At 50.7% G+C, this 14,726-nt stretch overlaps 1 protein-coding gene across 3 annotated transcripts in view; it reads right to left on the bottom strand.

Annotated features, from left to right (window-relative positions):
* Window positions 1-2,283: 2,283 nt before the first annotated feature.
* LOC102463964 (alpha-2-macroglobulin-like) overlaps window positions 2,284-14,726 on the bottom strand; it is an 88,461-nt gene continuing 76,018 nt past the window's right edge. For 2 of the 3 annotated variants that reach the window (XM_025181347.3, XM_014570148.4), the window contains exons 29-37: window positions 14,434-14,657; window positions 9,780-9,998; window positions 9,365-9,492; window positions 9,081-9,171; window positions 5,689-5,757; window positions 5,449-5,517; window positions 4,303-4,405; window positions 3,613-3,654; window positions 2,284-2,453 (exon numbers count right to left, since the gene is read on the bottom strand). In XM_025181347.3, coding sequence (XP_025037132.3) covers window positions 2,422-2,453; window positions 3,613-3,654; window positions 4,303-4,405; window positions 5,449-5,517; window positions 5,689-5,757; window positions 9,081-9,171; window positions 9,365-9,492; window positions 9,780-9,998; window positions 14,434-14,657 — 977 coding nt within the window. In that variant the 3' untranslated portion in view covers window positions 2,284-2,421. Of the gene's footprint in view, window positions 2,454-3,601; window positions 3,655-4,302; window positions 4,406-5,448; window positions 5,518-5,688; window positions 5,758-9,080; window positions 9,172-9,364; window positions 9,493-9,779; window positions 9,999-14,433; window positions 14,658-14,726 lie in introns of those variants that run through there. The other variant, XM_089771774.1, reaches the window with a different exon arrangement.

The following is a 14,726-nucleotide window of genomic DNA, read 5'->3' as shown; positions in this document are numbered from 1 at the left end:
AGATTTTAATTTAAGCTTTGTAAAGTGCCAATATCATATACCCTCCATTTAGAATTAAAGTTTAAAAAAACAAAATCTCTGGAATAAGGACCTGCATGAAAGAACAAGCTGAATATCCCCTCCTTGTTATTTGAAGCTCTGAAATACTGCAATGAATTTTTTTGTTCACTATATTAGCATACTCTTATAAAAAAATTAACACACAAAAGCCATGGCTTTGTGGCTGCATGAAGTTTAGATATTGCCTCTGACTATCTAAAGAAACACAAATCCCTGATTTTCCCCTCCTCAATTTAACATTTTCATATTCTTTTGCTAAATATGCAATGTTTAATTATTTCAAATAAAGGTTTTTGGAAATAGTTTAACATGAAAAACAGCATTGTCTAATAAAAAGCATCTTTTAAATATGTTTTGTATGCAGCAAGGCCTGTTTGAAGCAGTAAATTTTGTAAAGGCTGTTAGTATTTGGAGTGATAACATAGGCTTAAAATTAACTGAAGTGATTAATAACTAATCTATCACAAACTGTTAAATCATGTAAGCATGTTTGCTGGGGGCGGGGGGAGCTAAAAGGCACAGCTGCAACAGAAGATGGTAAGAGTGGTTCTAGGGCTACTTTGCAATGGTCCACATGCCCCAAACCTTTATCTACCTCACAAACAAGCCCCTGGGATCTTTATTAAAGGTACTGGCCATCTACATACGTCTTGTTGTAGTTGATAAACTGCATGGGTTTAGGGGGTGAAGCTCCCACAGAATGGTAGAATGAGGAAAAGCAGTGGGACACCGTCATAGCAGGATACAAAATACATGGGAAGGCCAGAACAAGTCGTGCGGGTAGGGGAGGGGCAGCATACATGAAAGAAAGCATAGACTCAAATGAAATAAAAGTCTTAAATGAAACAAACTGTGCAATAGAATCTCTTTGGATAGTAATGCCATGCTCTAATAACAACAATAGGACAGTAGGGATGTATTACCAAAGACCTACAGTACTGAGAGTGTTGAAAGTCATTGTGAAATAGATTAGAATAGCTTAGAGCAGTGGTCCCCAACCTTTTGGGGCTGCCGGGCACCCAAGGGCATGCGCCACGCACCCGGGGCCGGCACAGTGCATGTGTAGCATGCTGTCTACAGAGCGGGACTATTTCAGGATACCTGAAGTATCCTGAAATAGCTACCCCACATCTTTTGAACACCCCCACTATTTCAATATAGCTTTTCTGCTATTTTGAGACCTATTTTGGCATCCCTGTAACCTTCATTTCATGTGGTTTAAGGGATGTCTCAAAAGAGCATGTTTTTTTCAAAATGTGGTGCTGTGTAGATGCACCAAATATTGAAATAGGCAATTTCAAAATTCAATAGAAATAAAATATGCAATTTGAATAGTACAAAATGCATATCTTATTTCGAGCTTAGGGTTCTGTGTAGATGCACCCTGAGATATCAGCTGTTTCCTGAGCTGTGATTGCTTTTCTGTACATCACAACTGGAAACTAAGCATCTTGCTAGCTCAGTAATACTTAGGGGCTAAAATGCAGAGGTGGATGAGCATCTCTGTGACCTAATGCATGCGTACATGCGTGTGTGCCCCATCTCAATGCTTCCTTTGCTGGAATCCTCAGCTCTGCTTCCTCATCTCTTGGCTTTATTATTCCATCTTCCTTCTCCATGGCCAGCTCATGTTCCCATTCCCCAGACTGATGAGACCCAACCCTTCACACACACCATACTGGTTCAGCCAGTGCCACAAATTTCTCCAAACTTCCCCTGAGAGCCAAGATGGGCTCTCTCCTTCATCACCTGCTATGAATACCCACGGGAGAAATTCTGCCTCAGTAACACCTGGGCAACCCCTGGTCTTCACATTTCTTCTGAGCTATGCTTGCACCTTTCTACTGACTGCAAATGGCAGTAAGGGAACTGGTTGGCCCTGCAACTAGAGCTTAGGTCAAGATTCTCTCCAATGCAGGAAATGGCATAGGAAACCTCAGAACTTCCCTGGGATTGTCTCATCAGGGCAGGCTCTGACTCTGGCCTGCACAACTGAGCAGGTCCATGTGATGCACAGATCTTCACAGCTCACAGGCACTAGGGCTGTTCCCAGAGAGACCTTATGTCCCTTCTCATTTCTGAGGTCCTGCTAGTCCCTCCTTGGCACCAATTACTGGGGATGGCTCTGGATCTATTTTAAGCTTGAGACAATCCTGCAATCTGATCCCAAAATGGGCGAAGGGAGAAGTCTAAGTTACCAAGAAAAAGGCCACAAGCAACTGATCAGAACCATGACAATTTATTTATAACATTCATCGTATGGTGCTGAGGGGTTTCCCCACTGCTATATTAACCTGCTTCACCTGGGGGATTGCTGCATGCAGAGATGATCCAACAGGTTCCAGAACACAGCTCCATCTTTCATGCATTTCCCTGGTCACCCTTCGCTGGGGCTGGGGGAGGAGAGAGTGTGCAAGAGAGTTAGAGGAAGCCAGGACTCAGTGAAGGCAGTGGTGACAACAAGCTGGTATGGCTGAGTACGCCATTGTGGCGATGTTTGGCATGCCAGGCTAGCTGTTTCTAACCATTGCAGCATATCAGAAAGGCACCTTGCTACCCCCAGCTCCTCCACAGAGCTGCCTCTCCTCCGACTCCTCTGTGCTACAGCAGCCCTGCAATGGAACAGGCCTGGGGAAGCGGGAGGCATCCTGGAGCTGACGGAGCTGCTGGGATTCTGTACCTTTCTCCTTGGGCTGCTGCCCCTCCCTGAGGGGAAAGGAGGAGACCTCCAGCACTGCACCCCCAGCATTGTCCCCCGGCAGAGCTGCAGCTGTACAGTTGGACAGAGCGGGAGGAGACACAAGTCCATGGAAAAGTAGGGTCGGCTGGAGCTTTCCTCACTTACAGGAACAGAGCAGGAAAAGCAGCAGAACTGCTGGCAGCTCCTCCAACTGTTGCACTGCCCCCAATAATGTGAGTTGGGGAGGAGTAAGGAAGGGAAGAGCATGGGCTGGGTAGGGCACAGTCATGGGGGTGAGATGGGGAGGTTATGTGCCCCTCTGTACAGGGAAGAAATCAATTTTACATTCATCCCTAAGGGGAATTGCTCCCTCCTGGGGTCACTGCGAGCATAGGAGCCACACCGCGACTGTCCTGACAGCCAAGGCTTCTCTTCCACAGCGGCCAGTGGCATCCCTGGAATATTCAGAGCTTCATCCCTGACCCCTTTCCAGCCACGTCCAGTCACCCCAGCCCAGCTGATGGCTTTTCATTCATCTGTTTTGCTCTGCAGCCTGTATAAAAGCAGCCTGGTGAGAAGAGGAATCCCCAACATGAGTTTTGAAAGGACTTGCACTTGCTATGCCCTACAGATAGGCACAGAAAGAAGCAGAGACCCTTATAGCAGAGGGGAAAAACTTGTCAGGCTGCGGAGTCAGTGTCGCTTCCCACCTGGCACTAGCAAAGCGCCTCAGGACATGGAGCAAAAGAGAACAGCAAATGTTACAGCCCTGCAGACAGGCTGGAGACAGACAGGATGGTTTCAGCTCTGTTCCTCTAACTGAGCTGATCAGGGCAATCCGAAAACCTGACAATTGTCTCTTCATGCGCTACCTTTGCTGCAGGGGGCGCCGTACTCCGCGATGGCAAATTCATCTGGAAGACACAAGGAACGGGAGATGTGGTCAGGGCTGAGACCCAGCCAGGGCTCCTCGCTCGCCCCCAGCCCTGCGGCAGAGAGCTGGCACCGCACCGGAGAGCTCAGGGGAGGGGCCCTGTCTCCGAGGCACTGGGCGAGCCTCAGCTGGGCTCCGTGGGAGGAAGGCTGCAGCGCAGCAGCATCTCCAGCAGGTCTGTGCCAGGTGTCCCCTGGCCCTTCGCAGGGCTTGTCTGACGCACGCCAGCAGGGCTGCCAGCAGGCTCTGGTTTGTCACCTGCTTTCCTACCTGGGGAGGCTGAGGAGCAAGTGTGCCTGCCTCAGGTCACACGCAGAGCTGGGAGCCCAGGGCAGGATCTGAACCCGGCATCCTCCCAGTTCCCTTTGGCTCTCATGTACCTGGGCTGGCACCTTCTCTGTGCTGTGCGGGAGGGCTCTGGGACCTCGCCCACTGCCAGGGTGCGAGCATGAGGCCAGAGGAGGATGCGCCCTTGCCCATAATCCCTGTGCGCCCCACATGCTCACTGGGGAGAGGGGAGATGCTCTGACCCATATGCCAGCAGGCTGAGTGTGGTACTGAATGTGACTGTTCCCTCCCTGTGACAGGCCCATGGGGCTGACGTCACCCCAGCCCTGCCCCCACACACCCGTCTCGTAGTAATCGTAGACTTTCACCAGCGCCGGCTTCAGACTCTGCACAGGGAAGTCCTGCTCCACTGCGAAGGAGAAGCTCTGAGTCACGTTGCTCACCTGAGGTGGGGAGAAACAGATGAGGCTCAAAGTCAACTCTTAGGCACCTCTCCCCTCTCTTCTCCATCTCTCCATCCCTTACCCTGCAAGCCCAGCATGTCCCATCCCCGGCCAAGCTGCAGGGCCCGGCAGGGATTGACCTGAGAGAGGAGGAAGAACCCAGGGCTGGGGGGAGAACAGGGCCCTGGCTCTTTATGTTGGGGGAAGTTGCAGGAAGTGCAGCACAGAAATGCTGAGGGATGGTGGGGCAGCAGCAGTTGCGGGGACCACTTGGGTTTGTTAATCCATGGCCTGGCCATTCCCCCCTTTCAGTGCCTCTATCAAAGGTTTGTCGGTGGTGACTCTTCCCACCTGTGGCGGGGCGGCTCCGCCTCTCCCAAAACGCCCGCATCTCCACGGAGCCGGGGAAGCAGAGCCTGCACCGCGCCGGGGCGAGAAGCCGTGGAAAGCCCCGGGCGGGGAGTGGCGGCACCCCAGAGGGGCAGCGACACGGTGGAACACACCCGCAGGGACAGGAGACCGGCCGGGATGACGTCCATAGTGATGTCACCAGTGCGATGCCGGGGGTCGTCGCAGGGTGATGATGCCGGCGGGAGCGTCATCCCCCCGCGCCCGGCGGGGACTTTAAAAGTGGACTCCAGACCGAAGGAAGGGACAGATCCCCAGGGAACTGGAGCACCGCAGCAGGCACCAGACGGATCCGAATATTCGAGACCCTGGGTGAGTTTTAACCCGGGGACCCCGGACTAGCGTCAGCTCGCGGCTGGGGAAGAATTGACCCAGGGCGGGGGCGTGGACCCTGAGAGCGGGGGAGTTTAGGGGTCTCGACCCCCTCTGCTAGGACATGCATCCTGACCTTAGGGCCCTGGGTCGGGGTTCGGAGCGAGGGCAACCGGGCACGCTGTGATTATTGTGAGGCTATATAACTTAATAAATCATAAGACACCTAGCACGTCTAGAAAGGTGTATTGCCTGGGGAGTTGGGGACACGGACACGAGTGATCCCCTACACCACCCCATTCCAGCCCTGGGTAGCTGCTCACCTGCTCCATGTACAGCAGCACGTGGTTGGCGCTGAGTTCTGTGCGGTGGATATGGTGCTGTCCTTCCAGCTGCCAGGGGCCAAGGGAGAGAAGAAGGATGTTACTGATCTCCCTTTGGACCACCCAAGATGCTGAAGTAATCTCAGAATTGTTCACAAGTAACTTTTAGGTCTTCCGGAAAGTGGGTGTTGGCCCCCAGGGATTGGGCAAACAGAGCAACTATCTTTAAAATGTACTCACCTGCTCCCGGTTTGTCGCCATATTATAGGGGACCCATCTTGTGCGGTGAATCTGGTTCTCTCTCTCCAACTGCCAGTGGCCAAGGGAGAGAAGCAAAATGTTACTGATCCCCCTTGGACCACTCAGAGCACTAAGGAATGGAACGTTTGCACAAAGTCGTAGATTCTGAGACCAGAAGGGACCATTATGATAATCTGGAATCTCAGAGGCATTGCCTGTCCCAAACTGAGAGCACCCAGCAGCTCTGGAATTAGCCTCCCTCCCCACCCAGGCACTGCCCCACCAAATATAGAGTTCAAACTACACCTGTATGTACAACGCTAGCCAGAGAACTTCCCCAAAAGAATTCCTAGAGAACTTTTAGACAAACATTGTGTCTTGATTTATAAATGGCAGTGATAGAGAATCCTCCAGGACCTTTTTCCCCTTGCACTGTAAGAAAGAGAAGTATGTGGAACCACCTAGCTGGTAGACTGAGATGGAACATGCATCAGAGAGGCAGGGCCCCATTCAAAGTCTGTACCAGTCCCAGTATTTTCAACCTTTTAGTTCTCCCTCATGCTCTAGCCCTTAGACCATCAGTTCCCAAGCTGGGAGAAGGGGGGTATCAAGAAGTACTAAGGGGAGCGGTAGGCTGAGAAATTGTCATAACTAAAAACAAATTATCAAATTTTTATCGTTTTTAATTTTCAAATTCCATGCCACGAAATGTGATTATTTTTTTCCTTTCGACCTATATGGGAAATATAGGTCAGTCAGTGGGGAGGCCAACGAATGATGTCAAAGGTGATGGAACTTTTTTGAACTTTCTAGCACGTTCATGTTTTGGACTGTTCTATTGTGGGAGTAAGTAGCCGGTCTTGCACAGTGACTGGTCGTGGGGTATATATAAGGCAGCATGTATCCGTATGTAATAGTAGTAGTAAATAAACGTTTGTGATAACTTATTAATTTAAAAAAAAAATCTATAAAAATAATTTTCCTAATTTGAATAAATTTAATATATTATAGCCACAATTAAGAAAAGGAAGTAAGATGAAGACTACATTAAGTATGGCTTCACTGTCATAGAAGAAAACCATCAATCATCCTGAATGTGTAGTATGCCACACAGTTCTCAGCAATGATAACTTGAGACCTAGTCTTCTTGAGTGACAGTTCACGAACAATCACAGCTCTTTGACAGACAAACCAAAAGAGTTTTTTTCTGCTAAACTTCAAAGTTTGGAACGCATGAAGCTGGACACTTACTGGAGCTTTTTACCAAGCGTTGGCCAAAGTGGTAGAAACGTCTTATGAACTGTCATTGCTCATCGCTAAAGCCAAAAAAGCACACATAATAAGAGAAACTCTGGTGAAGCCTTGCTGGTTGAAAGCAGCTGATATTGTGATTGGTGTCAAAAGAAAGAAAAAACTATCGGCAATTTCGCTTTCCGACAATTCCGTGAAATGTCTCACTGATGACCCGATGAAAGATCTTAAACTTCAGGTTGTGGAGTTAGTGTTGGCTTCTCCTTTTTTTCGTAATTCGCTGCAACGATACCCCTGATGTAGCATAATGCTGTCAGTTGCTCATCTACGTTCGATTCATTAACGATGGAACTGTGAAAGAACTGCTTTTTTCTAAGGGAATTGACAACCCCATCAAAGGCTTCTGATGTTATGAAGATGATTTCCGACTTTTTTTGAAGAAAATAGACTTTCATGGGGAATATTGGTTGGTGCATGCACAGATGGTGCTCTAGCAATGCTTGGCTCTCACTTTGGATTTGTGACATTGGTGAAAGGAAAAAAAAACCAGCTGTAACCATGACTCACTGTGTCATACAAAGACAAGCTTTGGCTATTAAAGCCCTTCCAGATAATTTACGTGACTCATTGAATTTGGCCATCAAAGTTGTCAATTTTGTGAAGAATGGCACTTTAAATATGAGACTTTTTGCTGCTCTTTGTGTGGATTTGGGAGCAGATCATAAAACTTGTGTGTGTCACACAGAAGTATGATGGCTTACCAAAGGTAACATGCTTTCAAGATTATTCGAACTGAAAGACGAAGTGGAAATTTTCCTCAAGCAACAGAAGAAAGAAGAGTTATATCGTGCATTTATGGACCAAACATTTCAACTTTCACTGGCATATGTCATGGAATCTTTTGAATCTTTGAATATCAATTTGAAGCTGCAAGGAAACAATTCTGCAAACGTTATAGCACATCACAATGCCATCAAAGCATTTATGGAAAAAAATCCAGCTTTGGAATCATCGAACGCAAGCTCAGATGCCTAACTTTGTCTTTTCTGATATTTTCATCACTCACTGAAAATGAAGGTTTCCAAGAACTTTGAAAAGAGGATGCAAAGAACAAAATTGTGGTTCATCTGGACTGCCTTGCTGACTAATTCATCTGCTATTTTCCAGATAAATTCTGTAGAAACCCCATTCATAAATTAGTACGCAATCTGTTCAATGTTGCTGTTGATTCATTGCCAGAAGTATTGCAAGAACAATCAATCAAAATGAAATATGATTCAAGTGCAAAAGAATTTTGAAAACTCAAGCTTGGAGGAATTTTGGATAAAATAGTTCCCAATTTACTTGGAAGTTGGAGAAGAAGCACTACGTCTTATTCTTCTGTTTTCGTCAACGTACCTCTGTTAAAAAAGCTTTTCAAGTTTAGTCACATTAAAAATGAAACAAAGAAATCGACTGGATGTCGAAAACGATTTGCATTGTTCACTTTCGTTCTTCAAACCTAGGATTTCTCACCTCATGAAGAAAATGCAGCAGCATCCTTCACATTAAATTTGCTTTGTTTCTGCTATTTCTTTTGTTACATTACATGTTTATTAAATTTTTGTTCCACGAAAAATTATTTGTGCTTATTTTTAATTTTAAATTATGAATTGAATTTTTTGTTAAAAAGGGGGTTGGATGATGGTAAAAAAAGAGGTGGGGAAGAGTGAGGGTTTCTCAAAAATCAAAAAGGGGGTGCGATGCTGAAAAATTTGGGAACCACTGTCTTAGACTGACTAACACGGTCTGCAACCCTTGGTCACTGCACAAGGTTTCCATAAGCCTGAGCCTCGCATCAGACCTGGAAGGAGCTGCTCTCTTCATGGCCTATCCTGCAAACTGAAAAATTAACAGGTGAAAAGATAATCTGAACTGGCCCTTATGAAAGAAGGGATGAGACGACTCTCATGCCTTTCTGGACTCCAGTGGGAAAAACAAGAAGGGATCAGAGAAACAGGAGGCATGGGGGGGCCCTAAGGCTGGAGATGAGACCAAGCTTCACGCCCACTGTGAGGAGTCAGGGATTGGAGTGCGCTCATACCTAGATATGCCTAGATAGACCTGAGGTGCTGGGGCCCATACACAGAACGGGCTGTTACCTTTTTCACTGAGGGTTTCACAGGGATGAATCCTGACAGCATCTTAACGTCGACGATGACCATGTTGGAGACGGGACGTTTCCCTGTGTAGCTGGGAGACCAAGTGGGGAAGGAAAAAAGATTCAATATACGTGAACACAGAGCCGAGACACCTCAACTCTGTTTGGCACAGGTGGAGGCTCCTCCTGACACGCAGCATCTCCCACCACACCTGCAAGATCCTGGAATGATTCATCCCTAGCCCTAGGGCTGCTCCAGAAGGCCTGACCTGTGTGGGGAGTTACCTGATGTTTATGGCGATGCTGAAAGTCTTGTGGGCCCTGGGGCTGTCACATGTCTCGGGGACCGTGTGTACTTCCAGTGCGAATGGCGCCTCGTCCGGCTTGGGGAGCACATTGTACCTGAGGCTGGTCTGGAAGAGAATGCATGTGGGAGGGTGCGTGCTTGTCTGTGTGTCATCCCTTCTCTGGTTATTTCTCCTGCCTCCCAACTCATTTTCTTCTTTATCTTTGGTTTCTTTTTGCCCCTCTCACTAGCGCCCCTTTCCCCATTCTCTCTCCTCTCACGTTTTGCTATTTCCTCATCCCAATCGCTTTCTCCCCTGCTTCCCCTCCCCAAGCCACCCCACCCTGCTGTCTCCATGGTATGAGATTGGCTCCCCTCAGCAGCAGCCTCTCCCCCTGCCCCAGGGCCTCTCACCTGCACGTAGACACACCCTTCTCCTGTCACCCCCATGCTGTAGTCCCCTGGCACCTCTGGCAGTGCCACACGCTGGAGCAGAAGACGGTTGGTGTGATCCACCTGGAAGTGGGTCTGGAAGTTCCCTGTGGATTTCAGGGTCACTGTGGAGGCTCCTCCGCTCTTGGCGTAGGTTGAGGCTCCGTATTTGGACAAGGCCTGGAGCGCCACCACCGTGTCCTGCCAGAGAAGAGATGGGCCCAGGCAACCGAGGGGATGAGTTAGTCTTTTCCATGGGCCTGGAGTCCCTATCCCACCAGCACACAAATGCACACATTTGCATGCACACAGCAGTGCCCTGCTCAGGGGCAGAAGGGAGACAGAAATCTCAGCCTTCCCATTTCTACCCATTCTCTCCCCTCACCAGCACACACCATGCTCCCTGTTCCTTTGGCCTTAGAACATAAGAACGGCCACACTGGGTCAGACCAATGGTCCATCCAGCCCAGGATCCTGTCTGCCAACAGTGGCCAATGCCAGATGCCTGAGAGGGAGGGAACAGAACAGCTAATCCTCATGTGATCCCTCCCCTGTCACCCACCTCCAGAGAAACAGAGGCTACGGACACCATTCCTACCCATCCTGGCTAGAACCTCCAAGGTATTTAGTCCACCTGTCTCCCACTGAAAGCAGCCATGGGTCTAAATATTGTGGTCCCCAACGCAGTGCCCACGGGCACCATGGCACCCTCCGGGGCATTTATATGCACCCGCCAAGTGATCAGGGCCGGCTCTGCTGCGGGGCGCATGCGTGGTGCCGGCCCCGGGTGCGTGGCACATGGGCAGCCTCTGCCCCAGGTCGCACAGTGCGTGCACGGCCCATCCCAGGCATGCTGCACATTATCTGTACTGGCCCCAGGTGCGTGGCGCGTGCGCAGCCCTGCCCCTGGGCACCCGGCAGCCCCAAAAGGTTGGGGACCACTACTATAGGGAACCTTAGGTCTCTGGTATCCCTCACATGCCGTTGAAAGGAGCTGCAGGAAAGATGTCACCCAGCCTCTACTGAAGGAGGAACCTAGAAGGATAGCTCAGAACAGGTCACATACAGACATCACCAACATGCTGCTCCAGCAAGGATAGAGAAATAAGTACAACCCTATGCTAACCACATCCCTGCCTGAAGCAGAGTCCTTTTAAGGGCAACACTTCATGCACACTCTTCAGGAAGGGTGCATTTGGGGCTGCCTTTAATTATGTGAAAAATTTAAAAAACAACAGTCTGGTAACACCCTAAAGACTAACAGAACATGTAGATGGTGTCATGAGCTTTCGTGGGCACAGCTCACTTCTCCAGATGACTAGAGTGTAGGAAATCCAGATCCAAGAATAAATAAGGGAAGGAGGGGGGCAAGGAGAAGAAAAAATGGAGGGTAGGAAGAAGAGACAGTGAATAGATAAGTTTCAAAGGCGTAGCGGTGAGTCTGTAACAGGAAAGACTTAAAAAAGAAGAAATATTCCAGTAGCACCTTAAAGACTAAATAGTTACAAGAGGCTGATAAGAACCATTAGTTTGCCCTTGGAAAGGAAGATTCTACACAGACATGAAGAACCATTAGCACCTTAATTGAATCTGCTTAGAGGGAACACTAGCTGGCAGGGAAGTTGATTCAGGAACAGGCTGCTGTCTGGTAAGTCTCCTGGCCAGGTCTTGCCTCTGGCACCCCAGCCCCACCCTTCCCCACTCTCTACCCCCCACACCACATTCCCAAATCCTCTGCCCTCTTCTTGCACCCATATCTCCTCCCAGATCTGGCACCCCAGTTCCCTGCTCCAAATCACAGTCCCCTCCTGCCCTAGTTCACAACTCAAATCTCTGCTCTATGTCACAACCTAACCCTCTGCATCCCAGTCCAGTGCCCCAGGTCACAACTGCCTCCTTCACCCAAACCCCCTCCTTTACCCCAGCTCCCTTCTGCACCCAACCTCCATTCCAGACCCTGCATCTCCTCCATTAATATCATGGAAGAGTGCAGCCACCGACCTCCTTCCAAATTCTTGGAGAGACCCCTCCCCCCATCAAAAATTATTGTCTACCCCAGCCAATGCGTTAAGAATGTAGGTGTATTCTTATTGGCTGTGTCTAGACTACATTCCTCTTTCGACAGAGGGATGTAAATTAGACACTTCAAAATTGCAAATGAAGCAGGGATTTCAATATCCCACACTTCATTTGCAAATTCGCGTCATGGCGCTCTTTCGAAAAAGCGCCATTTTCAAAGTAAAACTGCAGTCTAGATGTGGTTCTTTCGAAAACGGCAGGCTTTTTCAAAAAAGAGCCTGTACAAGATCCAATCTGGGAGTGTTAGAAAGGCCATCCAATCTATCGCCATCAGAGAAAGGGAAGAGCCTAGAACAGGAATGGGGAACCTCAGGCCTGAGGGCTGGATGTGGCCCCTGAGGCTCAACACACCCCTCTCCCCCACACAGCATTGGGCTGGAGAACACAAAATATACTAGGCTAGGCCCTGCTAGGCTCTGGTGTATGAGAGGAATATGGAGAGAGTCTCTCTCCTCTATTGGGGGGCCACCTCAGTGAGGGTTTGGCTTTTTTGTTTCTCACTTATGTGCCCCCCCTCCCCAACTGATTGTTCTGTGGGTCAGAGGCCCTCGACCCAAAAAAGTTTCCCCACCCCCGGCCTAGAAGATTTAAAGCAAATGTAGGTGGCTAGCTTGCTGTCTGGCAAGGACCCACTTAACCCACTTGGGGTTGTGAAATGCTCATTATGGTCCTCGCCCACTTTCCCACTGTTTCTCTGTAGGATCTGTCGGGTTCTTTGAAAGTTTCTTTTTGCTGTGTAATTTACGTTGCTGAGTGTAAACCAATTGCGGTGGTGGGACCTAGATAGCCATGGCACAGTAAGTTAGGGTTGGTTAGTTAAATTTCAGTAAAATGACTGGTAAAGGTATAGCTGCGAATATTACTAGATATCTTGTGGGCAGACACAAGGCAGGGCACAGGGGTACTAAGGAAAGGAAACTGGATTCATGTTTTCCGGAAGCAATATATATCGACAGTGGGGTCAACAACCGCTGTGGGCTCCAGTGCAAGGTGTAGACTGGGACAGCTCCTCCCCCTGGAAGAGGCGGGGCCTCAAGTAAAAGCAGCAGGGCCATCGCAGCCAGCCCTAGGCACTGCGTAGACCAGGGGTCTCCAAACTACGGCCCGCGGGCCGGATGCGGCCCGCGAGGCCCTCCCATCCGGCCCGTGGAGACCTTTTGTCTGGCCCCGCCTTCCGCGTGCCGGTGTGACGAGGCGACCCCCGCCCGTCCCTGGGGCGCCGCCGAACGGGCCCTTCTTGCCGCGGGGGGGGGGCCCTGTCAGGGGTGTGCGGCGTGTACTCACGCCGCGCCGGGGCCGGAGAAGCGGGCCGCTCCGCTGACAAGCGGCCGCGCGGCGGCAAACGGCGCAGGGGGCGGGGGTTAGCACAGGCGGCGTTCCCCCGCCCAGACTGACAGGGCAGCCGGCCAATCAGGGGGCAGGATGTGATAACGACGTGCGGGGGAACGTGAACCCCGGCGGGAATTTTAAAAAGGTGACCCCTTCCGCCCGGGGGGGGGGAAGGAGTGAGCGGTGGCAAGCAGGAGGGGAGGACAGTGTGCAGAGGAAGGGGAGAGCAGGGGGAAACCGCCCCCCCCCCTTCTCAGGAGTCCAGACCCGACGGCCACCCAGACGGCAGGACCAGCCCCGGCGGGAGGGGTGGGCGTCTGGATATACGACCGTCAGCCTGACGGACGAATCAAAGGTGACCGCCCCACGGTGGGGGGAGGTAGAGGGTCACACGAGGAGGGAAAGGAAGCAGCCCAGGGCAGAACTCGTTAGAGTTGGTGGGCTGACAAGTTACGGCAGGAGCCCCGTCAGCCGGACCGGAGCCAGCTGGTTCCGTGTCCTTAGGGCCCTGGGCTGGGGCCCGTGAGTGAGGGTGGGCCCGGGCCCCCCTTTCCCTCCCCTTCAGCACTGGAGGGAGTGCATGGTCAGAGTACCGGCCGCGCTGCGACAGAGGGCGCAATAGGCAACTGAAATTCCCCGTCGTGAAAGCGGCCCCCGAACTGCTGTTTGATAGTTAATGCGGCCCTCGGGCTGAAAAGTTTGGAGACCCCTGGCGTAGACCATGGCATTCTACCCCCCAGCCTTCAGAGCTGCCTGGCCATTTCAATGCTCCGGCAGCAATTCGAAGGAGCAGGGGCTGCTGCTGTGGCAGTGGTGGCAGTTGGAGCTCCAGGCCCCTTTGAATTGCCAAGTCCCAGGCTACTGCATCCTTTGCCTCCCCCCATCAGCAGGCCTGAACATGAAACTGTTTGCTTCTCTGGACTTGGGGTATTGCTGCTCTCTGCTCACGTGAGACAGACAGGGAGGTGGGAGGGTGAAGGCTTAGGCCCTCTCACAGCTACCTCATTAGCCCCCCAGGACCTGAGGGATCTGATGTGACCGTGCTCCATGCTGTGATGATCCCGTAAGCTAAACCCCTTTAGAAACAGAGGTTCTCTAAACTGGCACTGCCCCCCCACTCCCTCCTCTTCCAATCCTGGGAAATATGGGACTTCTTTGTCAGTCTGACGTACGTGCCTGTCACCCCTTCCTGCCCTTGGTGCCTGGGCTGGGGAGGGGAACGGCTCACCTGGGTGGAGGAAAAGCCCCCGTTGGGATTCTGCTGCTTGCTGATCCACTTTGTGATTTGAGCTGCCGACGACAGGTCATCCCGGGACAGTTCCGGCCGCACGGTGAGGTAAGCCAGGAGCACGTAGGACGTCATCTCCACCTCAGCAGAGGGAGCCCGGGGGTGATAGAAGGGGAGATTGGCCTCTGGCTGCTTCCCAGGCCTCTGCCAGTGAACGGAGCCATCTGCAGCGGGAGAAGGGAGAGGGAGGCAGGGGAGAAGAAATGTTTATTAAAGAATATCGGCTGTTGCCA

Source organism: Pelodiscus sinensis, chromosome 1, assembly GCF_052426305.1.
Source record: "Pelodiscus sinensis isolate ZL-2025 chromosome 1, ASM5242630v1, whole genome shotgun sequence".
Taxonomy (NCBI): Eukaryota; Metazoa; Chordata; order Testudines; family Trionychidae; genus Pelodiscus; species Pelodiscus sinensis.
This window is presented reverse-complemented; position numbering and strand designations above follow the sequence as displayed.